At 42.7% G+C, this 24,453-nt stretch overlaps 1 protein-coding gene across 2 annotated transcripts; it reads left to right on the top strand.

Annotated features, from left to right (window-relative positions):
* Positions 1–435: 435 nt before the first annotated feature.
* Positions 436–22,386, top strand: grnb (granulin b). Of its 2 annotated transcripts, XM_083787217.1 has the most exons (17): positions 436–576; positions 847–934; positions 1,543–1,692; positions 3,356–3,496; positions 4,319–4,426; positions 4,877–5,018; positions 5,392–5,486; positions 7,445–7,574; positions 7,884–7,975; positions 9,244–9,448; positions 9,752–9,849; positions 11,236–11,469; positions 14,293–14,532; positions 14,934–15,191; positions 15,441–15,680; positions 16,603–16,863; positions 19,576–22,386. In XM_083787217.1, exons 2-17 carry the CDS (start codon positions 932–934, stop codon positions 19,720–19,722), a joined length of 2,544 nt encoding a protein of 847 aa, XP_083643343.1. In that variant the 5' UTR covers positions 436–576; positions 847–931; the 3' UTR covers positions 19,723–22,386. The 2 variants fall into 2 exon arrangements, with proteins under 2 accessions (XP_083643343.1, XP_083643344.1); XM_083787218.1 differs by lacking the exon at positions 4,319–4,426.
* The last annotated feature ends 2,067 nt before the right edge of the window (positions 22,387–24,453 follow it).

Genomic DNA, 24,453 nt, shown 5'->3' on the forward strand with positions numbered 1-24,453 from the left:
AATAGGCAGTTAATAATTTAATTAAAAAAAAAAAGTAAATACGGTAGTTTAATATGGATAATAGAGGAAATATAAATGAAAAAGTGTGTTATAATTGTATAAGGTGTATAATTATGTAATATCAGTATCACAGTACAGCCATTCTAGGGCTAACACTGTACATGTGCTCATTGTGCTGTTTAGATTTCAGTTGTTTCTTTTTCTCATCTGAATGTGGTCTGTGTAGGTCTCCCGCTCTGTGATTGGCTAGGGGGTTGTCACGGGAACCACACTAGAGACCAGAGACCATAGAGACGACATTGTCCAACCAACTAGCCAATCACAGTGCTGGCGTCCTTCCAGGCTATGAGAACCATAGGCTAGAGCTAGCGTCCCATCCACAGAGTCACATGACGATGAAGCATGTCATGTGATTACTCAATTGTGTTGTGTGGAGAAAACTGCCAGTCAGTGTGCTGATGTAGGTTAAGCATTATTGCTTTTACTGCTGGATATATTCTATATGTTACATATTTAAAGCAAGGAAACAGTTGACACAACATATATGTGCTATTTCGAGCTGATGTACTGAACGAGGTAAGTAAGGGTGGTACATGGTCGTGTTTTTTAGACCATGTTTTGACGCTATTTGTCACTTAAGCCCCGGTTAGTTAGCATTATTATTAGCCGCCTAGCCTATGCATTTTGTTTGCCTTTACAAATTACAGGGTATATGAATGAATGTCTAAAAGTATAGTATATCAAAATACCTCCAGTTAGAGTGTCTTGTGATCACTTCTAATTTGATTACAGTAGAGATACTGTACTGAAAGTTTATTGTAAGTTGTTTTCCTGTACCCTGTTCAGGCTTCACAGGGGGCATGCATTGCAGCTGTCTGTTGGTGAATAACAGTTGAATTCCATTTCCCCGTCTCCACCTGCACATCTCACAATGGTAAGAAAAGCTGTTATGCTGTATGTGGGTCACAGGTCCTATTCACCTCGCAGAATATGAATTATGATGCCTCAATTCTGTGCAGAATAGATTTCCTTGCAGCATGTAATATGGGGAAAACTGCAATTGGTCAGAGGGCTCTGGGGTGTTTGTGTGTGTGTACAGATTGCCTTTTATGTTCATTAATTTTATTTAGTTTTTATTTTATTAGGATATTTTTTAACTGCTAGATACACTACATAGGAACTAAAGGCTTGATAGAACATAACAACTGACTCATTTTGACACATGCATTGTTAGGAACAGTATGTATTTGACACATTGATATAAAAATGTCCAAGGCTAGAGTGCTATGCATAGTTTAAAGGGGACATGAACCTCATAGTAAAAGCATGGATTTCTTTATTGTGGCTAACAGTGTGTCGGCTGCAATGCTAGGGGACCTGCAGGTCAAATTCTCCAGCAACTTCAACAATGGGAGGGGTTTACACTCACAATCCAGTTAGATAAGATATGATTCATTTTATTTTCCCATACATCACATAGTCTCCTCTTACCACAAAACCACAGTTATGGCGGCTACTGGCTAATGTTTCTTGCCTCATCAGACCCTTCAGGTCGGGCAGCTCGGGCTCCTGTGTCTGGCTGTAGTAGGCCTGAGCACAGCTCTGCTCTGTCCTGATGGTGGCACGTGTGAGGACGGGAACACCTGCTGCAACTCGCCCGATGGAGGATATGGATGCTGTCCCCTACCAAATGTGAGTCTTTCTTTAGCAGAATATCCAATGATGCAAATCAAAGTACAGTATTCATTTCGCCTGGAATGTGCAACTCAGGATACAGTATAGAATTTGCATCGAAGTTGTTAATGTCCAAAATATTGTGCTGTAATAACCAAAATGTTTAATTGGTATATACTATTTGGCTCTAGAGATGCAATTGATACCTGTTGTTAAAGGGACACTTCATCCCTTTTGGCAACCAGATCTTATTTTAATGATGTGTGGGAGACGACAAACACTTTCCTGGGTTATTTGTGTGGGTAATATGCGTTTTTAAATATTTTAGTATTTCAAAGTCTCCATGATGTCATGGTTTCCATCATCAATAGAGCACCGAAGTCCTGACATCACTGTCGGTAGAGGGCATCAGTCCCCAGGTTCATGTATTTTTTATTTGCATTATAATCCCCATAGGGGGATTTTAGATCTCTTCATATAAGAACTGCGTTTGAAAAATAATCCGATCACCCCGGCCCCCGACCCCCGAAAGGCCGAGATGATCGGTTTATTTTTCAACACACAGTTCTTATATGAAGCGATCTAAAATCCCCCTAAGGCGGTTTCCTCCCTTCTCCATGTAAACGGGCAAAACGGTGAATCCACAAAACTTATGACATCATGGCTCATTTTGGCTCACAACGCATATGTTTATTACATTGATGCAGAGCCATATATGATATAATGGAGTTCCTACAATGAACAAGCCTCCCTCCTCGCCTACAAAGCACCACTCATCAGCGATGGGGAATGTAAAACCATGATGTAAATAAAATGCCTTGTGATAGGCGGCAGCAGCGTTTATGTAGCCTAATGTATTATAAAATACTAGCCATTACCCGTTGTGAAATACTTGCCGCCTTGATGATGGTGATGATGATGATGTTATAACCATCCCGCGGCTCGCTCTGCCTGCATGATCTGGGCTGCCTATCAGCCTGTGTGTCCCTCGATGCGTTAGTAGAAAGCAGGCAGCGAGCGACGGCCACAACCCCGTTGTGGTCTGGAAGCGTTATTCAAAACCCAGATAGGGTTGCGTTGCGTGAAGGGGGAGCTACCTGGTTCTTCTTCTTGTATGTGGGTGACTGCTCTATTTGGCAGCCCGTTACCGCCACCTAGCAACATTATAGCATTTTCATAAAGTGTGCGTTCTCGTGTAAAGGGTCAATAAAAAATGAGAACACAACGGGACTTTGCCGTTTTATCTGGAGACCGTCTCCATCTAAAAGAGGCCTTAATCAATAAACAACAGGGCGCAAACAAAGAAAATACTTAGCTAAGCTAAACATACTGTAGTGTATGCTATCTAAATGACACACGTACACACGCTGACTCACAGACAGACAGTATCTGGATAACTGTGGTGAAACTCAGTAGGTTATCTCACTCAGTAGGTTATCTCACAAAACAGTCTGTTTGAAATACAAGCGAAGCCACTCACTGAGTCAGCCGGGCTGTTTCCTGTTTTGTAACATTCTCTTGCAATGTTGTCATGTTGTTCTTGTTGTAGTCTAATGGTTTATTCATTCTAGTGTTGGTATGCCATCTGTCATGTTGTAGCCAAATTGTGGCCTGTAATCAATATTACATAATAGTTGAATATAATATGCAATGTTTTAATCCTGTCCAATGCCCTATGTAGGCTGAGTGTTGCTCAGACCACCTCCACTGTTGCTATGAGGGGACGGAGTGTGATTTGGTCCACTCGAAGTGTGTCAACAAGACAGTCTCCCTGCCCTGGCTGAGGAGACTTCCTGCCCAGCAGGCCATACTACCACTGCAGGTACAGTAATTCCAGCTGCACTTTGTAGAGACTAGTTCACCTACAGAACTTGTTGTACTTCAGACAGATACATATTCCATTTTACTTCACTTTTGTCTACTCAGCACTCAGTTTGACCTATGCGCTGAAGTCAATTATAATTGAGGTTTTGGCAGCAATCTGCTGGTTCTCACATCAACCTTTACGTTAATAGCATTATGTAGAGTTAATACGCCTCAATGCTTTCATCACCTGCAGTAAAATGTAAAATCATCAAGGCATTTGTTACGTTTGGCTGGCATTACCTGCTTATGTGCCTTTTTCCTCGGAGCATGGCAATCTTTGGAAATTCGATCAGCCTTCAGGCCCTCCACTAATGCTGACTACTTTAACAAAAAAGTCACAACGGACTTCCGATCTGAAACCAAGATCTCATTTTACAGGTGCACTCAGCTAGATGAAAAGATGAACCAAAATGCAATGAATAAGCACATGCCTGACACAGTCTAAAGCCCAACACACACCAGGTGCGCAGCAACGTGGCACATGCGTTGCCGCACGGCAACGCCTGGAAAATAGAACAGTGGTGTATCGGAGTGTCAGCGTCGAGGTCTGTTTAGACATTTCAGAAATTGATTACAAGCTTGCAAATACTTGCATCATGAGCTATAGAAGAAAATAACAACGGCATGGTATAATTGAGAGTTTATTCTCCCATTTACATCCTAATAGAAGAGGTTTTTCAGCACTAAATACTGCTGTCATTTTCTAATCTAACTGCTAGTCCATTGCACGTGTGTTCCTGTCATTGGTATGCATGGGTTATGGTGGCTTGTCCTCCAGGAGGGAGTGAAGGCAGTCATTTGTCCGGACCAATCGTCGGAATGTCCGGACGACACCACCTGCTGCCAGCTTCCTGATGGATCCTGGGGCTGCTGTCCGCTGGCCAAGGTGGTATCCATGATTGCAACTCTCTCACACACCTATCGTACAATACACTTTGCATTCAGAAATGGTGTTCATCTTGGCAGGTACTAGTACATGCAAGTAGGGGTGCAACTGTGAATTGAACTAACTTAACTAATCGATTGAATCAGTTATGAATAAAAAATATATACTGTGTATATATAATAAGTAATTCATTTTCCAAAATAGTGAAAATAGCTGTACAACCTCACAATGTACCATGTTGTGAGCATGTACTGAACTCAATTTTGATTCATTGATGTATGTAAAAGAAAAGATCCCCCCCCCCCCCTGCATCATGGTTATTCGATTAATCAATAACAGAATAACAACTGATTGTTGTACACATCTCCAAGTCTACCATTATCTGGTGTAAAAAGCTGCTACTATTTAAGGGAATCCTAAGTGACCAAGAACTGATCCTCCCCTCCATAGGCGGTGTGCTGTGAGGATAAGCAACACTGCTGCCCAGAGGGAACAAAGTGTGACCTGATCCACTCAAAGTGTGTGTCCCCGCTGGAGTCCTTCCCCATGTTGGAGAAATTGCCTGCTAGAAAGCGGGAGAATAAGTCTCCAGGTGTGTGTGTGTGTGTGTGTGTGTGTGTGTGTGTGTGTGTGTGTGTGTGTGTGTGTGTGTGTGTGTGTGTGTGTGTGTGTGTGTGTGTGTGTGTGTGTGTGTGTGTGTGTGTGTGTGTGTGTGTGTGTGTGTGTGTGTGTGTGTGTGTGTGTGTGTGTGTGTGTGTGTGTGTGTGTGTGTGTGTGTGTGTGTGTGTGTTTATTTAGCTTAAGTTAATATTGTTCTTACTAGAGAGTCAAACCATGGTATTATGTCTCAAGCCATAGAACCTCTTGAAAAAGCAAAGTGAGAAAGACGAATTAAGGTGCCACTGAAGTCTATTGTTCTATTTTGTGATATCACCTTAATAACTTTGTATTCTTTCTTATGGCAGCTGCGACTTGTCCTGGTGGTAAGAGCAGTTGTCCAGCTGGTACAACCTGCTGCCTACTGACCAGTGGTGACTATGGCTGCTGCCCCTATGAAGAGGTATGCATGGCTCCCTTCATTTCTGTAATAAAAAATACAATGTATCCCACATACACATACAGTACCTGTCCTCAGTTCATCTAGAGCAGGGTTTTTTAACTGGTGAGCTGTGGAGCATTGGTGGTCCGTGAAGGTATTGCATGTGGTCCCTGACCATGCATTCATTTTCTTTCTTTTGGATAAATTTTGTAACCTGTCATTTGTGCGATATTAAGACGTGGCATTTAAGACTTACGTATTATCATTACCAATGGTCATTGGAGGAGGCTTGTGTTTCAATTCCAAAAGTACTTCAAGCTTAATCTGATAAAACTTGAACATTGACACACTGGCCTAGTTTTGTCACACTTGTTAGATAAGTAATGCATTGCAAAACAAGATAAAAAGAAAGGTGGGATTAGTTTCTGATAAACATTTTATAATTTATATTGCACATTGTAATGTGTGTTGTAATGAAAAGGTAACTGTCTTCACATTACACTAATAATTGTAAAGCATTGAAGTGGGATAAACTACGCTTTATAGTGCTATTGCTTACTTTGATGGTAAGCAATAGCACTATAAAGCGTAGTTTATCCCACTTCCATTGAGGGAATATCTCTTCACTAGCAAATTTATAAACTTTTGCAACATAGATATTCACAATAATGCAATCCAGTAAGTATACAAGTAAATGGTTATCAGGAACTAGATGCTACGTTACACCCTATGACTGCTGTTCAGTCTTGTGATACACTCCTCTAGTACATACTGTAGGCACTAGTGCAGTACATGATTACCATGGAATATGCTTTGCTGTTCATGCTCCCCAGATGACCCCCCCCCCTCATTTTGTTGACCCCCTGACCTTTCATCTTACACGACCATTGAATTTCCAATTGCACACAAGATGCAGTATATAACAATCTAATGGCTAGATTCATTGCCATGAAAGATACTGAGCACATTCAGGCTCTCATTTCAGTGACCCCACAGTCTTTCTTATAGCATCACTCTCAGCCCAAAATGTTAGCTTTGCACACAAGATATATCATAGTCTAATGCAGGGGGTTCTCAACGTTTTTGGCTGGGGACGCCCGGAAATGCTTTGACCATGTCTCGCCATTTGACCATTTTCCAGCCATTCAGTTGCAAAAAAAATAATAATTTAGTTTTTGTTTTTGAGGGGGGCGCTAGCCCCTCCTATATACAGGTTTAATGTTTGTTTTTAGTTCAATGTTTGTTTTAAAAACGCCATTGACAATGAAGGGAAAATGTACGTCATCTTGTCCCTAACACAAACATTAAATGCCATTAACAATAAAGAGAATTTAATGTTTGTGTTGGCACCGTTTGTTTTACATCACCATTACATCACCTAATCAAGTTAGAGTTAGACTTTAATATATTAGCGGGTGTGATTTTAGTTTTTTAATAATCTGGGGACCCCCCAAAGTTATTTGGTGACCCCCAGTTTGAGAACCCCTGCTCTAATGGGTAGCTTGCAGGATGAACCGTTTGAGGAGCAAGGGTAACTGTATGCCCCACACTTCTCCTCGGGGCGAAGACCCCTTACTTTCGTACAAATTCCGCCAATTTCACAGTTTTGGCAGTTCTGTGCTGTCGTTTTCCACAGAATTGGGCAATATGGTAGAGGGTTGTGGGAATCTCACAGTCATTTGTCAAAGGACCTCTGACATTTAGATCTACCAGTGAATAAATTATATGATCTGCTCTATCAGGGCAGGTACTTTACCTCTGTGCCACCCCGGTTTATACATCTTCTACTTAATTTTTGGAATTGTACGTAAACATTCTGAGCTGTGTAAAACACACTAAACCCACAGATTTACCACAAAGAGAGCGTGTGTGTGTGTGTGTGTGTGTGTGTGTGTGTGTGTGTGTGTGTGTGCGCGTGCGCGTGCGCGTGTGTGCGTGTGTGCGTGCGTGCGTGCGTGTGTTCTCTCAAATCCAAACAGGCTGTGTGTTGTAGTGACCATCTGCACTGTTGCCCTGGTAACACAACATGTGACCTGGAGCATGAGATGTGCAAATCTGGTGACACTCGGGTCCCTCTGACCAAGAAGTTCCCTGCTCTGCCAAATGACGGTGAGATCATTAGCGCTTTTAGCAGTAGACCTGGGTGCAATGTCACCATATTAAGACCAATGTCGATATTCTATGTCTCCATATTATCACATTTCCTCTCAACTACTGTACGAGTTATTTTTGGAATTGGAATTTCAGTGTTTTCTGGAGCTCAATACTGAATGTAGCCTTGTTCATTCGTTACGCCGCCCAGCCCTGTAGCAGCAAGTTAATTTATCATCTATTTATGAGATTGCGTGCCACTGTTCTCTCCTTGTCTAAAGTAATAACACTTGAACTCTTGCCCTGCTGGTTTCTCGTCACTGTCAGTGGTCTGTCCAGACAAGCTGTCGACGTGCCCCGATGAAACCACATGCTGTCTGACGGCCAATGGCACCTACGGCTGCTGCCCCATGCCCGACGTGAGTACCTGTAGCTGAGTGGTCCCCTGCTCAAGGACCATCAAATTATGTATCTGGCCACGGACCCCTATCCGTTTTTGTCAAATCAAGCTTTATTTATATTTGTTGTTGTTTGGTGTGTCAGGGACCCCCCCACACACACACCTAGCCTAGTCTGCATTTGAAAAATCACACCCGGCGGGTGGGTGGGACGGACAGACGGACAGTTATCAGAGCGGTGTGCACCACTCAGAAATGTTTCAAACACATTCCAAATTTGTTTAAAGAAAATAGCAGATCTACAAGCTGTAGATCTCGCAAGCAAATGGCAGATCTACAAGGGTAGATTTAACAAGTACCAGTAATTGGCATCTGCAAGGTCTGGTTAAATAGCAGATCTACGAGGTGAGCATGTAGATCGGCTCTTTTCAAATAAGGCTATTTGAAAAGAGTAAAGTGGTTAAAAAGTATATTGCATTGTATTGTATATTTTTCCCCAAAGATTTTTTTTTAATTGCATTCTGAGCTTGTAGATCTGAAATTTAACAAAGATATATTATCGCAATACAACATCTTCGAAATATATCGATGCAGAGTTAATTTGGTCAAAAGTCCTTGAGCAAGACACTGAATCCTCGACTTACTGTCAGTCACTCTAGATGAGAATGTCAGCCCAGTGACTGAAGCATATGAGTCATTGTTCAGCCATAGTAGATGTCACATCAGTGAAATTGATTTTCCTTTCCCACTCAGACACACAAGCCATGTGCACCTGTCTTCAGATCCATCTATTCTTTCTTCATGTTGGGCTGTATGGATTGGAACAGTGCCATGGGGAAGCTATTCCAAAAACTCAACAATACCATTTCCGTTTTTAATCACTGCCTTCCATTGCACTATTTATTTTGTTCCAACTAGAGCTAGGATGATTTCAAGGTGGCATCGCAATATTTATGGACCACACGTCAATATTTCCATTGTCATATTGAAAGGGGAAGCAACAGATACAGTAAATAGATAGGAGATAACTGAATTGAATTGTTCTCATTATACCGTTGAATTATAACAATGGAAATCATGTTAACTCATTCACGGCCAGCCCTTCCCTGCCTCCCGTTCCCCCCGCCAGCCTGTTTCGTTATATCTTAACTTTATAAGAAATGTTGCGTTTAGCTTCGTGCAATATCTTTTGTCAAACAGTAGTAGCCCTACCTGAACAAACTGTTATATAATGTATCACATTGCAGAAGTGGTTATATTGGTTTTTCGTCCCATTTCATTTTGTACAGGCGGTGTGCTGTTCGGACCTCCTACACTGCTGTCCAGCTGACACCCAGTGTGACCTGGTCCACAGTACCTGTGTTTCGGTCCTGTTAAAGACCATCACAGCCACTAAGATCATCACCGGCCCGGTGACAGCACCCGCTGAGACGGCACTCGCTGAGACAGAACCCATTGAGACGGCACCCACTGCTGTACAGACTCAGAGCACAGGTAGTCACAATTATTACATAATAAGCGCCTGATTGTAATTATTTGAGATAATCGCAATAACTTTTTCGTAATTGTCAGAATCGTTTCCATTCATTTGCATGAATTATGAATTTTTGGAAAGATCTTCATACCCTTTTAAACATTTTCAACAACAGTGTAAATAGCAGATCTATAAGATCACGACGCGCCACGGTCGAATGCTGTGTTCAATAATATTGATTTGGACTGTCCTACGCAGATTATACATTGTCAAATCGATCGGAATTCACCTTGAGCTCACGATTTACTGTTTTCATCTCTCAGTCCGTGAAGTGCCCTGTAATGCTTCAGTAGCCTGCGCTGACGAGAGTACATGCTGTAAAACAGCCCAGGGAACATGGGTGTGTTGTCCTCTGCCTGAGGTAGGTGTGTGCGAGCGCGCGCGTGTGTGTGTGTGTGATCATAGAATCTAATGTTTTGCCTTTTCTGACTGCTTCCTAATTCAATCCACTTGGCCATAAATCAAATCCAAAGTCAGGTTTTGAAGAATAAATCATATAGCAAGTGAATTGTGTAGCATTTAGCTTTCTTTGCTTTGAAAGGTATATTGTCACATGGCATTAAACTGCATCCCTATGACCTGGACTGCTGGCCTGGCAGTTCAGGTACCTAGGCTCAGTGTAGTTCCAGTCCCGATCCCAACAGCTCTCTCTCTCTCCCCATTTCTGTTCTATCAATAACATCTTAAAAAAATGCATCCCCATGTACACTTTGAAAACAGATCATACTCCTACAACATGCAGATTGTTGCACCCATTAGTTTCTTGTAATATTTACACCTTTTAAGATGAGGCAAGAATAAAAAAATACTCCTTGCTTGTTTAAGTTATGTTTGTATTATAAGTATTTCACTTTTTATTCTTGGCCTAGGGCTCTGCACCAATGTAATAAACATAAGCGATATGAGCCGACGCGACTTGAGTCATGATGTCACACGTTTTGCGGATTCATCGTTTTGCTCGTTTACATGGAGACGCCAGGCAGAGTGTTGTCAAAGATTTCCACTCTGTTATCCCCGATAACGACCAGCTCAGTGGCCTGAGACTGGGAGGTTGGGCTTCGATCATCGCCCGGCTCATATCAAAGACTTAGAAAAATGGGACCCAATGCCTCCCTGCTTGGCACTCGGCATCAAGGGTTGGATTGGGGTCCCTGCGACATACTAGCATCATGTCCAGGGGGTGTACTTGTACATCAAGCTGCCTCATGGTACAGAAATTGAGAGAGATTGGCTCCTGTCCTTTGGGCCTCATGGCTCGGCAAGGCTTACTACTTATTTATTATCCCCGATAACGCTGTTGCCGTCTAAATAGTCTCGCATCGCCAGACTGTTGCCTCTCGCAATTTTCAAATGCTTCCGTCATACAGTATGGAGCAATGGAAGCTCTATCATGAGTAAAATATTTAAAGTGGAAGTGGAGCCTCCTTCCCACTTCTGTTTCGTCTTTACAGACGTGCACATTTATCCTAATATAAATAAAAATGCTGCTTAGCAGAAATGGAAATAAAGATATTCTTTCTAAAGACATTGATATGTGAATGGAAATGACAAACAGATTATTTGGATTTCGAAAGGTGTAGTTCCAGACTATATACTAGCATTCAGAGATTGTGGAATAGTTGTCTGGCTACGCGAGACTACCGTCTAAACAGAAGGCACATCTGATATTTACAAGTTTGTTGTGTATTATGGACCATTGGCTAGATTTGTCTGGATGGTACACTATTATGAAATCTCCTTCCTATAGGCAGTGTGTTGTGAAGATCAACTACACTGCTGCCCCCATGGTACCGTCTGCAACCTGCCAGCCTCCACGTGTGACTCAGGCAACAGCGTGGAGCCCTGGCACAGCAAGGTCCCCACCTTCCCCACAGCAACAGAACCAGAGAAAAACAAGTGTGACAACACCACCTACTGCCCGGGAAAATCCACCTGCTGCCAGACCCCCACTGGAGAATGGGCCTGTTGTCCTTTGCACAAGGTCAGTAGGACATCCAGTACTGCTTCAGACCACACGGGTAACCGCTTTGTGGTCTTTCAAAGGTAATGGGTAATAGACTTACAATATAACATATTAGAATGTAGATCCTGAAGATGAAATTCCGTTGCTGTTTGGGCTATTCTATATGTTTTTAAGAGAGCTCATGACTTCTGTGTGTCTACAAAATAGAAATACATTTTGCTCATGCAAGTCAAACAAACTTTATTTAAATTAGAGTGAAGCTATGATATCACATGCAACACGGGTCTTAATAACCCAGATTTGCCAGGAGTTCAGTGACTTAGTCGAGGACACTTCTGATGCCAGGAACCACTCGGACTGTGAGGAAAATAAGGCTGCTTTTTCAGATGTCATTTTTGCCAGGTGAAGCCTGGCCTATTTTCTCTCGGGTTGGCTTTGAGGACCTAGTTATGATTGGCTGCCCGAGTCAGAATCAGAATCAAAACTCTGCAACGGCCTGTGGCAACGCCACAGTATACAGTCAGGTCCGGAAATATTTGGACAGTGACACAATTTTCATAATTTTGGCCCTGTACGGTACCACAATGGATTTGAAATGAAACACTCGAGATGCAATTGAAGTGCAGAATTCCAGCTTTAATTTGAGGGTATTTACAACAAAATTGAAAGAAGGGTTTAGGAATTGCAACAATTTTCAAACATAATCCCCTCATTTTAAAGGACCTTAAGTAATTGGACAAATGAATATAATCATAAACAAAATGTTCATTCTTAATACTTTGTTGAAAAGCCTTTGCAGGCGATGACTGCCTGAAGTCTAGAACCCATGGACATCACCAAACGCTGGGTTTCCTCCTTTTTGATGCTTTCCCAGGCCTTGACTGCAGCTGTCTTCAGTTGTTGTTTGTTTGCAGGTCTTTCTGCCTTAAGTTTTCTCTTAAGCAAGTGGAATGCATTCTCGATCGGATTCAGATCAGGTGATTGACTCGGCCATTGTAGAATTTTCCATTTCTTTGCCTTGTAAAACTGCTGGGAAGCTTTCGCAGTATGTTTTGGGTCATTGTCCATCTGTATGGTGAAGCGCCGTCCAATCAACTTTGCTGAATTTGGCTGAATCTGAGCAGACAGAATGTTCCTATAGACTTCAGAATTCATGAGGCTGCTTCCGTCTGCTGTCACATCATCAATAAACACTAGTGACCCAGTGCCATTGGAAGCCATGCATGCCCATGCCATCACATTGCCTCCACCATGTTTTACAGATGATGTGGTGTGCTTCGGATCATGAGCCGTTCCAAGCCTTCTCCACACTTTTCTCTTCCCATCATTCTGGTACAGGTTGATCTTAGTTTCATCTGTCCAAAGAATGCTGTTCCAGAATGATGGGAAGAGAAAAGTATGGAGAAGGCTTGGAACGGCTCATGATCCGAAGCACACCACATCATCTGTAAAACATAGTGGAGGCAATGTGATGGCATGGGCATGCATGGCTTCCAATGGCACTGGGTCACTAGTGTTTATTGATGATGTGACAGCAGACGGAAGCAGCCTCATGAATTCTGAAGTCTATAGGAACATTCTGTCTGCTCAGATTCAGCCAAATTCAGCAAAGTTGATTGGACGGCGCTTCACCATACAGATGGACAATGACCCAAAACATACTGCGAAAGCTTCCCAGCAGTTTTACAAGGCAAAGAAATGGAAAATTCTACAATGGCCGAGTCAATCACCTGATCTGAATCCGATCGAGAATGCATTCCACTTGCTTAAGAGAAAACTTAAGGCAGAAAGACCTGCAAACAAACAACAACTGAAGACAGCTGCAGTCAAGGCCTGGGAAAGCATCAAAAAGGAGGAAACCCAGCGTTTGGTGATGTCCATGGGTTCTAGACTTCAGGCAGTCATCGCCTGCAAAGGCTTTTCAACAAAGTATTAAGAATGAACATTTTGTTTATGATTATATTCATTTGTCCAATTACTTAAGGTCCTTTAAAATGAGGGGATTATGTTTGAAAATTGTTGCAATTCCTAAACCCTTCTTTCAATTTTGTTGTAAATACCCTCAAATTAAAGCTGGAATTCTGCACTTCAATTGCATCTCAAGTGTTTCATTTCAAATCCATTGTGGTACCGTACAGGGCCAAAATTATGAAAATTGTGTCACTGTCCAAATATTTCCGGACCTGACTGTAACTCTACAGCGGCTAATGCTGTGACGTCATGTGGGTCAACCAATAGGAAGACAGGGAGGGGTGTTACACAGTTTTCATTGGCTGCTGTGCTGTGACGTCATGTGGGTCAATTGTCACTCTTTATTCACTTTTTAGCCCAGTTTTATAGTCCGCCCCCTATGACGTCATGCGAGTCAACCAATAGGTAGACAGAGGGAGGGGGGCTGTGACGCCATGAAGGTTAATACACAAGTAAGACGCGCAAACGCGGGAAGCGAACGCAGCTCATGTGTGTGTGGTTGTGTGTGTGTGTGTGTGTGTGCTACAGCTGCGCCCTGTGTGTGTGTGTGTGTGTGTGTGTGTGTGTGTGTGCTACAGCTGCGCCCTCTGGTGGCGGGCGGGTGGTGTAACAGCGTGACACACACACACACACACACACAGACATTCAGCCCTTGCTGTCATAGTAAGTGGCTCACTGCGTTCGCAATCATCATCATCGAGAAGAGAGCCACTCGAGCCCACACTGTTTCTTCAGGAACAGTATTTTCTAGTTATTATTCTTCTACAGGCTTCAGTCCACTCCCAATTATCGATGAATAACTGAAGAAAATAATCAATAGTTGCAGCCCACTGATCCAAGTCAAATTTCTTGCCACCCCACCACCAATAGGCCGTATGCTGCGATGATCACATCCACTGCTGCCCCCAGGACACTGTTTGTAACCTGGAAGCCTCGACCTGTGACGACGCCTTGGACCTGCCGTCCTCCCTGCCCTGGGTTGTGAAGGTGTCTGCCATGACCATGATACAGCGACACGCTGAGAAGTGTGACCAGCAGACCATGTGTCCGGGCGGTACCAGCTGCTGCAAGCAGAACTCTGGCCAGTGGGCGTGCTGTCCCCTACCTCAAGTCAGTATCTCCCTGTGTGTGTGTGTGTGTGTGTGTGTGTGTGTGTGTGTGTGTGTGTGTGTGTGTGTGTGTGTGTGTGTGTGTGTGTGTGTGTGTGTGTGTGTGTGTGTGTGCGCGTGCGCGTGTGCGTGTGCGAGAGCACACATTTATTTGAATGGAAAAACATTTTCGGAATTTGATTTAAGTGAATGAAATTTGATTGCACGTTGTGTCACGATAACAGAGATATTATCTTGTCCATGTGACATACTGTAACATGGCAAGGTTTTTAGATCAGAGAAACTGAAGGAACAGTCTTGCACGTAACTGAACCACCCAGAGTCATGAAGTCACTGGCTACCACAATCTATGCTCTGGCCAGCTTCAGGCTGATCAGACTATAATCCCCTTCCCCCTCACAGGCTGTCTGCTGTAAAGACCACCAGCACTGCTGCCCCGAAGGCTACAAGTGCAACGTGGCCGAGCAGACTTGCGACAAGCCCAGTGGGCTCAGCCTCCCCTGGTTCAAAAAGATGCCTGCCATGCAGAGGACGCCTGCCCAGTCCATCGGCAGGGCATCCCACTCCAACATGTGTGATCCCCACGTCAGCTGCCCCAGGGACACCACATGCTGCTTCATGCACAAAGCCTCCAAGTGGGGCTGTTGTCCTCTGAGGAAGGTGAGGGCACAGAGGTCTCATCTTGGTGTACACTGACAGCCTTGTGCACAAGACATCCCTACAAGACCTACACGATCTACAATGAGCCTGTAGTTCTGCAATTTAAAAAGAAAACATTTGCAACATTTAAACAACACAAATGTTGTATGGGGGTCTGCGGCCAAATGCAATACAATTTGGGGGTCCTTGACATGAATAGGTTTGAGGAGCGCTGCACTAAAACACTACTTTCCCCGTGCTCCCACCCAGGCGGTCTGCTGTACTGATGGAGATCACTGCTGTCCCAGCGGTTATACCTGCAACACCAAACACTCTTCTTGCGCAAAGGGTCATCGTGTCATCCCCTGGTTTACCAAGCAGGCTGCCCTGACCATGCCCGCCAGTGCCACGCTTGGAGACATCAAATGTGACGACGAGACCAGCTGTGCCTCAGGGACAACCTGCTGTAAGCTGAACACAGGAGACTGGGGCTGTTGTCCTCTAGTCAAGGTGGGTGATTTGGTAGACTTAGGTCACGGGTTTACTGACGCTGTGCTATTGATTTTCTGCTGACCTCCCAATTTGCACACTTGCCATTTTGCTCTTCTCATGCACTGTGTATCTATCAGAAATAAAATAAAAATACAGCAATTGGATGTTTTTCAAATGTGTTTTAGCCAATTGAACAAATTGATATGTTGTTTGAGATGTTGCTAGAAATAAAAACGGCACTGGTGCTTTGGACAAATAAGATGATGAACAAAATTAGGTTCCTTAACACAAATATCCTCTCATCATAACAGACAGGAATTGCACATGGTCTTTGTTCATGCGCAAGTGCACATTTGCCAATTTTTGTGAATAAATACAGTAGCTCTTAACATTCTGTTAGTGTGCAAATGACATTCAGCAATCACATTTTCCTGATGCTTTTCTGCAGCAAGGGCTGACACACACGCACACACCCACACAGCCTGTTTTACTGTTAAGTGATAGATCTCTACCATAAAACTGTTCTCCCTCATAATGTAGCTGTGGATGTGTTCTTTTCATAAGGCAACATCATTTGGAACTGCATTACAGACTCAACATGCCCCTCAAAATCTCTAGATGCCTCTGAAAATAGAGCCAAGGAAATATATTCTCTAAATCAGTGGTCCTCAAAGTGGGGTCCCTGCTGTCCTTGAGCGGATTCCAGGGGGTCCCCAGCGAAATGTGTGAAACTAATTCAGTTTAACCACTTAAAGCCTATGTACATCGGCTATAACCGCTCTACGGGCTCACATGACAGCTTGTAGATCAGCTTTTCTTTTTTTTAATCTTAAAAATTCCTTTTTACCCATAATTCGGGGCTCCCGAGCTTGAAAAGGTTTCTAAAATTCCATACTGAGCATACTGTAGTAACACTCTTTGGCTCTCTTCCCTGCCGCAGGCTGTGTGCTGTGCCGACCACGAACACTGCTGCCCTCAGAGCTACACGTGCAACATGGAGACGGGAACCTGTGAAAAGGCGGCCGACGGCCTGGTCATCCACGCGGTCCCCCTGACCAGAGTGGACGATCCCGAACAGAGAGACACCGCTACAGACAAACGGGACGTACCATGTGATGACACGGGGAGCTTCCGCTGCTCTCTGCAAGAGACATGCTGCAGGACCTCAGCCGCACAGTGGGCATGCTGCCCCTCCCCCAAGGTATAGCTCGTGAATTTCTTTCCTATTGGGCAGAAACCTTGTATCTCCACATTTCAACTTTATACGTTTTTTCACGATCACCTGAAATAATGTGCTTGTGTTCTTGTGAAAAATAGATGAGATGATGATATTCAATGGCTTGTTTATTTAATCCTCGATAGTCTCTGTCCCTGTAAAAGGAATGCAGCTAATGTTCCTAATATAGAACATTGTGTGACATGCTTTGAGACAGTGCTCTATGCTGCTACAGCCAGTACTGTAGCCATCTCTGCATTTCTGCCACTGCTATTCAGTGCTTTATGTTGTGTTGCCTCTTGTCATTCAGAACGTGTGGTGGGGGTAAGGTGTGTTTGAGCATGTGCTGCCTGCCTGGCATGATATTTGCATGTATTTAATTTTTTTCAGTATGGATATTTGAACAGTGACTTGAATGTTTGGATGTCCAAGGCACTCAAAAACACATTATTTGATTCAAATCTCTTTACACAGGACTATTCAAAAACATGTTCTGAACACAATTTAGTAAAAGTACAATTTCTATCCCTTTGCTTTGCATTTTTGAACAGGGACAAACGTTTCGGCTATCCAGCCATCATCAGCCTTCGACACTGATGAAGGCTGGATAGCCGAAACGTTTGTCCCTGTTCAAAAATGCAATAAATATTTTGAACCGATATTATTTATATGTTTTGAACAGGTCAGGTAGCGCACCTACAGTCAGAGCGTGGTGGTCACATGAAGTGTATCCCTTTGCTTTGACATATTATTTTAGTATCTGTATTCATAAGTGATGGTTCAGGCTGCTGTTGCATAAGTGTGGCTTTGCTACATTACCTGCCATAGCCTGCTACTTACAGGACGTTGACCTTTTTACTTTTAATTAGACAAAGATGACTCACCATAAAACCTAACCATGGTTAGAACAGGCTTATTAAGAGTAACACTGCCATCGCTATTGTGGTACATAACTGGAAGTTTCTCAAGCGGAACTAACTGCTAAATGGCCAGCGGCAGTCACTGTGAAACCCTACTGTTTGGGGAGGGTGTAGAGTAGACTGTAGACAATCACATCTCCCCTCTAATAAACACACTGAGTAAGTTAACATGCTATACCTCCCAAATGTGTTCCCTGCTGAACAGGTGCCCCAACGTACTGTACGGTTTTGTTTAATTATCTTAGTTTCATAGACTTCATCTGACTTTATTGACAGTACAGTATAGAGAGACAGAAAACATGGAGAGCAGATAATGGTCTGGCCAGCCCGGGAATCGAACCGGGGAGTGGACTCACTGACAGGCATGTGTTATGTGCCCTTACTGCCCTAACCACTGGCCTTTAATCATTTTTGAGTGGAGCAACCACTTCCTTGGGCATCCGTCACATGCCCAAGGAATCGTCAGTGATGTCACATCACTGCCGATTCCTTCATAATGGCGTTCTATTTCTGCTGCTGTGCTTCCCAATCCCTGTGCTACTTCCTTGTTGCATAGCAGTGACATCACGGCCAAATCATTGCTTCCTTATCGTAGCATTTAGTTTATTTTTATATCACCAGGCTGCAGCCTGTACTGTAGCCTATATTTTCGTTCGCTCGCGCTGATGAAACACCAAGGGATTATAATGCCAACATTCAACACAAGATATAAAGCTAACCCAGGTAATGTTGGCCTAATGTGTCACTCTGTCTAAGTGTAAATAAAGTTAAAAAGATTAGCCTGATGAGTGATGAAACAGCCTTGGATCAAGACGGTTGACTCATCAGGCTAATCTTTTTTTTATCATCCTCTCCTTGTTGATATATTATGCCATTTAGGTCGATGATATAACTTTGATGTTGTGATAATAAGCAGCAGTAGCCTCAGTCAACATGTCTTCCGTTCCGTGTGCATCGCACTGCCGCCGCCCACCACCACCACACCACATGCAGTGTTGGATGAAATAAAGTCAATGATACTGTAACTATCGGTGCCTGTGATACGAACGGGTAACGCGGCGGGTAACTGGTCAAATTTTTGACGGGCGGGGCGGATCTGGTTTTGAGTTTTATATAATTCACGGCTAACGGGCGGGTTGCGGAACTGATGATTGACGGGCCGGGCGGGTGCGGGTTACGAAAATTGGACCCGTGCAGGACTCTGGCCTAGCCTGGGTTCCAGCCTAATTCAGAATCACGGAACGCACTGGCTACTGTTAGCCAGCTCTATTCTTTTTCTTTTTTTTCAACTTTTTTTTTATTCAGGCTCTGAAATTTCACAGCTGAACAATCGCCATTCAATGTATATAGAACCACACATTTTTCTTTTTTAAACACAACATAGGAAAACAACCACAATACGGACATTACAATGCACAGACAAAAAAACGAAATACAAAAAAGCAAGACAAAACAAGTACCGGTACACCACAGTCTTGACATGATTGTACTTTACAGGTCACCAGAGTCTTTGTTATTCACTAACGTTCAATAAGGTACATTGAAGCGCAGTCTAGAAGGGTCTACTGTATCTAAGACTGGTTCCCATATCTTCGTGAACCCAGATCCTTCCATGTTATCACAGAGGAGAGTCATTACCTCCTTGTACCAATCATCCAGTGTCTCTATGAATCCAAAGCTTGACTATAGTCTTTCTCTATGTATAAGAGTATTCCAACCAATTTGGCATTGTGTCTGGTCCTAGCCAGCTCTATTCTAACTGCTTTTCCTCCGACAGGCCACATGCTGTGGGGATCTAAAGCACTGCTGTCCCGCGGGATACTCCTGTAATCTGAAGACTGGAGGGTGCACCCAACGTTCCCCACTGGCCTGGGACATTTCCTTCTCAGACAGAGACAGAGACTTTGTCCTCTTCGGGGGCTAATCATCATGAGATGCACTGATCTTTTCAACACCACACTTACCTGCAGCACATACAGTATCATCTACATTGGGTGAGATGTTCTTTCCCCCACCTTGCTTTTTTCCCCCCTTTTTTTTGCCTGTTTATCGTTTATTTTCCAGGCCTCTATTTTTCTGGGGTTCTCTGGGAGAACCTTGGGCTTTAGGCTACATGTGAAAAAGACTGCTACATGTTGGTCCCCCCCTCCCCCCCAAATTCCAACATATTGACATTGAGTTCCAAAGAGTTCAGCCAAGTAAATCCTTGAGGTTTTCAGTATATTGCGATTTACCTAATGAAGGATTTTCAACTGAAACTTCATTTTATTAATGTTTTAATTTATAGCAAAAGACAAGTGTGCACTTGTCTCTTTGTTTTCTGTAACAGGCTGATAATTGAACCATCCCCTCTTGAGATCTCTTTGCCTTCATAAAAGTCAGTTGTTGGTTTTTTGCCATTTGAGACTAATTACAAGTACATACCGATAGTAAGACATTTTGTGAATCTTTTTTGAACAGCAGTCAGGTTACAGCCCTATTATTTACCACAATCGTATGGTGGCCATTTTGCTCTTATATCATTCTATGTGGGGGTAGGCCAGTAGCATATATCTAAATGACGGAGCGGTTGCGCAAAGACCCGCCCGGCAGCACTGTTTAATACAATTTATTTGTGCAAGTTATATAAAAGTCATTTTTGTTGAATTATTCATGACAAAGTCGTACAGTATACGTATATCCAGAGTCCAGACCATAACATAAACAAGCAGCACGCTAGCAAACAATTCACTAGTTCCTTGTTTCAATAATTTTGTTACAATTCTATTACCTGATCATCTTCTTCTTAAATACACTAGTTTGAAACTCTATACCGTCATATGCATACATCTGTCCCGCAAATTATCAAAACATTAGAAAGTCGGCTAGCCGGCGTATCAGATTGTGAAAATATAATAATAATAATAACATGATTGAAAGAAAGAACTAGTGTATTGTCTGCGCGTGCTGCTTGCTTATTTTATGGACATACATACTGTTGACTTTTACAACTTTGTCATGAGTAAAGAAAATGCTTAACTCGCACAAATAAATTGCATTAAACATTAAACAGTGCTGCCGGGCAGGTCTTTGTGCAACCGCTCCGTCATTTAGATATATGCAGGCCAGTATGATGATCAAGATAAATGGCCACTGTGTGGTATGTCCAATGCCGTTCCACTTCTTTATGCAAGTGAGAATCACTGAATGTATGCGTTCCCTTGTAACAGGTGAAATGTTATCAAATCACTAGAACAAGCACTAAACCTCATTTCAAATGGCATTTCAGTTTTTTCTTCCCCTTTTGATTCATGTGAGTACTGGTGTTGCTCAAAACATTATCAGGTCTGGGGGTTGGTTGTATTATTGAGCAGTATAACTGTGATTTTGATATAGTATAGGTTGGGGTTAATTTAATTTTAACTTCTCAGTGTTGTTTGCGGTCATATAATGTAGAATGGAAGAGTGCATTGAGAAGCCTGGATATACAGTTATAGTTAAATGGAAAAAGGTGGGTCTCATACAATCTTATTACCTTTATAATACTTGTGACCAGCACACATTCAATATATTTGTTTCATATACTTTCAATGCAACAAATTTGTTATTTGTCTGTAATAGTTTGAAACAAGTTGTACAAAATGTAGGCGTTCAGTATAATGGATGAATGCAGCTTACTTTTGGTGTGGGGAAATCAATCAATGACCATTAACAACAACAACAAAAAGTTTGTGCCTTTACCCCATACGGTGTGTTGGTCAAAAACATTTTTGTAATGTCTCTAAACTATTCAAAATGCACTTCAATTTGGAAATCTACTACCCACTCAAGCTCAAAATAACCAGTCTATAATGCCGGGGCTCCACTGAGTGCGTCGTGTTGCGTTTGAATGGCATAAAAAAAATAACCAGGGCGACTTTGTGACTCCGTCCAAACACAACCGTCTGCAGTGGAGCACCCTTCATTGATTGAAAAGGTAACATTCCCTGCGTTGACGGTGGCGCGACGCTGACGGACGCCCGATGGCTGCAGTAGAGCCCCGGCGTAAGATAATTATGCGATGCGTTGTGATCTTGTGTAAAGTGGTTCAACAAGTGCAAAGGAGATGTTATAAATGTAGACGGAGTTCAGTCCAGATTTGTGAATACAGAGAGTCATTAATACCAAATGGGAAATACAATGGTTTTAATGTGCTTTTTTGTTTTAGATTACAAGAATATCAAATCTATTTCCTTTTTGGGGATTTTGCACAGAAAAACTTTTGAATCACTAATGGGCTGTAAAGAAACTGTTAGAAGTGTACCTTCCCCAACAGCCCAAGTTAATACTTTTTCCATTTTGATACATTCAGTTGTTAGACTTTTATCTCCATCTATGACAGATTTTATGTTGATGGTCGGCATTTATTCCAAACTATCTACAAATGTATACCTGTATGAACTTGATGGCTCATCAACAAGTTACCCATATTTTTGGATTTGATGAATACAAATGAAGGACTTCTCTATTGATTTTGATTTTAGCTGCATTTCTAAAGAATTTCCAGCATTGAAAAAAGGAGAAAGGAGAATGGTGACAAAATGAGTGAAATAAAGTTGTACAAAACAGATTGGTTTGACATACTGATAATTTCACTCTCTGATGTCATGCAGATGAGAAATTCAACCTCCCAGCCTGCCAGAGCCAAACACCCCCTGACTTCCTTTAGCCTTTTCTGTCGACATCCCTTTAGCCACTCCTTAGCCCCCTTTTTGTGTCATCAAAAAAGTTGTTGTGACAACCCAAGTAAATACATGTTGATATGCAAGCAGAGAGCAGTAAAAGAGGGGCCCCTTAACCCCTCACAGCCACAGCTGCGGGGGACTTACTTAGTTTGTATTGCTGTCTGCTTGGCAGCCCAACAATTCCACTATATCCTCACAGTAGCATAGCTTTATCTCCTGGGCCCCCTGGTGGCCAAACATCAACACTGGCAGTTCTGTTTGACTGGAAGACAATAGGAGAACGATTGAGAGATTAGGCCTTGACACTAAATGAGGCCAACACAGTGTGTACATTATCCTCTCCTGTGTGGCTCCATTGTTAGGCTTGAAGTTGTTTTTGTCCACTTAGAGACACTACTGTCTCTTTGGCTGAGATGCACAGAACTCATGGTTGAGTGGGAGGTGTCGCATCATTTTGTTCAATTCAATAATTGGGTTTTGTTTCATTAAATTCCATACACTGATAAACTTGGGAGACGAGTACGTTTTCACATCAATAAGAGTGATTGCTCAATGAATTAGCAATTATTTACATCATCTTGCCCTGAGCAGGCTGTCTACCATGTTTGATTTAAAGCTTAGAAAGACCCTGTTCAGCAGAATTGTATTAATTTCATCAATGCCAGTGGCATGAATGGGTGTGGATGGATGTGACCTTAAGGAGTGCTAATGACACTGGCCATCCAAATCTATGTATAGACACTTAGACCTAACAACAGTACAGAAAACTGAACTGACAAAACCCATTGACGTGTTGGCACACTCGTTCCACAGCCCCTCTATTGGCCGGCCACTGATCCATTCACATGTTGCCAGGGAAAGAGAACCCTACACATACACAAACACGCACACCAACCTTACACACTCCCTCCTCTGGCATGTTGCTAATTCCCATGGCAATGTGCTGATTCCAGTCAGCTGAATTTGGGACAAGTGTGTGTTGGTTGGGTAGGAACTAGGTAGTAACATTGTTGACTTGCTGCCAGTGGCCACACATGCACAGCATGAATGAACAGACAAAAAAATAAAACATCCATCTTCACTAACTCAGGACAGTTGCACGTTTTTAATAGAGAGATCGATAATTTAGTACTAGAAATATACATGTTTTGAATTCAAGGCCAGAGGAAGGGGCCGCTATTTAAAATATTCAGCCTTTTGTCCTTGATTTAAATGTTTTAGCAGAGTTGGTTACAACTTAAACAGACATAGAAAATTAATCAAGTCTCCTGATGATGTATGTCTCAGTTGGGCCCTTGAACGTTGTGACCTAACATTCCTTTGCTTTGACACTATACTTTTGCTTCTTTGTTTTTTACAAGGTTTTGGTAAATATTGTTTGGAAAGTTTGGAAAGTTGTTTGGAATCACTGAAACTGAAAATTACAGCTCTTCAATATTGGATTTTGGATCTGGACCCTGACTGTAATGTCAAGGTCCTTGAAATGTGCTTGAATTTAACACTTGAACCCTAAGCGTTTCATTACAACCCTATTCTGGACATTGTGACTGTGAGCTTGTAAATCTGCCATTTTTGGTGAAGAGATTTAGGGAAAAAGGAGTGGGCCAAGGATAGACCCTTGGGTGACTCTGGTCAATGACGTATACATGGTTTAAGTGTTTCATTTATACAAACCAAATACTGTACAAACCCTGGGAAGAGCCACAGCATGAATTGTGTGTGGGACTTAAGAGGCTGTCTACCTTGTCTGTGGCCAAGTGTCACTTGGCGCATGTAGTGTACAGTCAGTAATCCCTGCTTTTGGATGTTGGACAGGGTAGTGGGTGGTGAATGTGCGTGGGTGGGCTCTGAAGGGAGGGGACGGGGTATCATAACTCACACACGCATTATAGTCCACCAATCAGAAGGGACTGGTGGGAAGAAAGCCGGTAGGTTAAACTTGGAGTACCAAA

This window comes from Protomyctophum parallelum, assembly GCF_964188405.1.
Source record: "Protomyctophum parallelum genome assembly, chromosome: 17".
Classification (NCBI taxonomy): domain Eukaryota; kingdom Metazoa; phylum Chordata; class Actinopteri; order Myctophiformes; family Myctophidae; genus Protomyctophum; species Protomyctophum parallelum.

Bases quoted from the DNA above. Each gene is read 5' to 3' on its own strand.
- grnb (XM_083787217.1), top strand. The intron at 3,497-4,318 runs GTACAGTAATTC...CTTGTCCTCCAG, and splicing joins AGGCCATACTACCACTGCAG to GAGGGAGTGAAGGCAGTCAT. The intron at 7,575-7,883 runs GTGAGATCATTA...CGTCACTGTCAG, and splicing joins CCCTGCTCTGCCAAATGACG to TGGTCTGTCCAGACAAGCTG.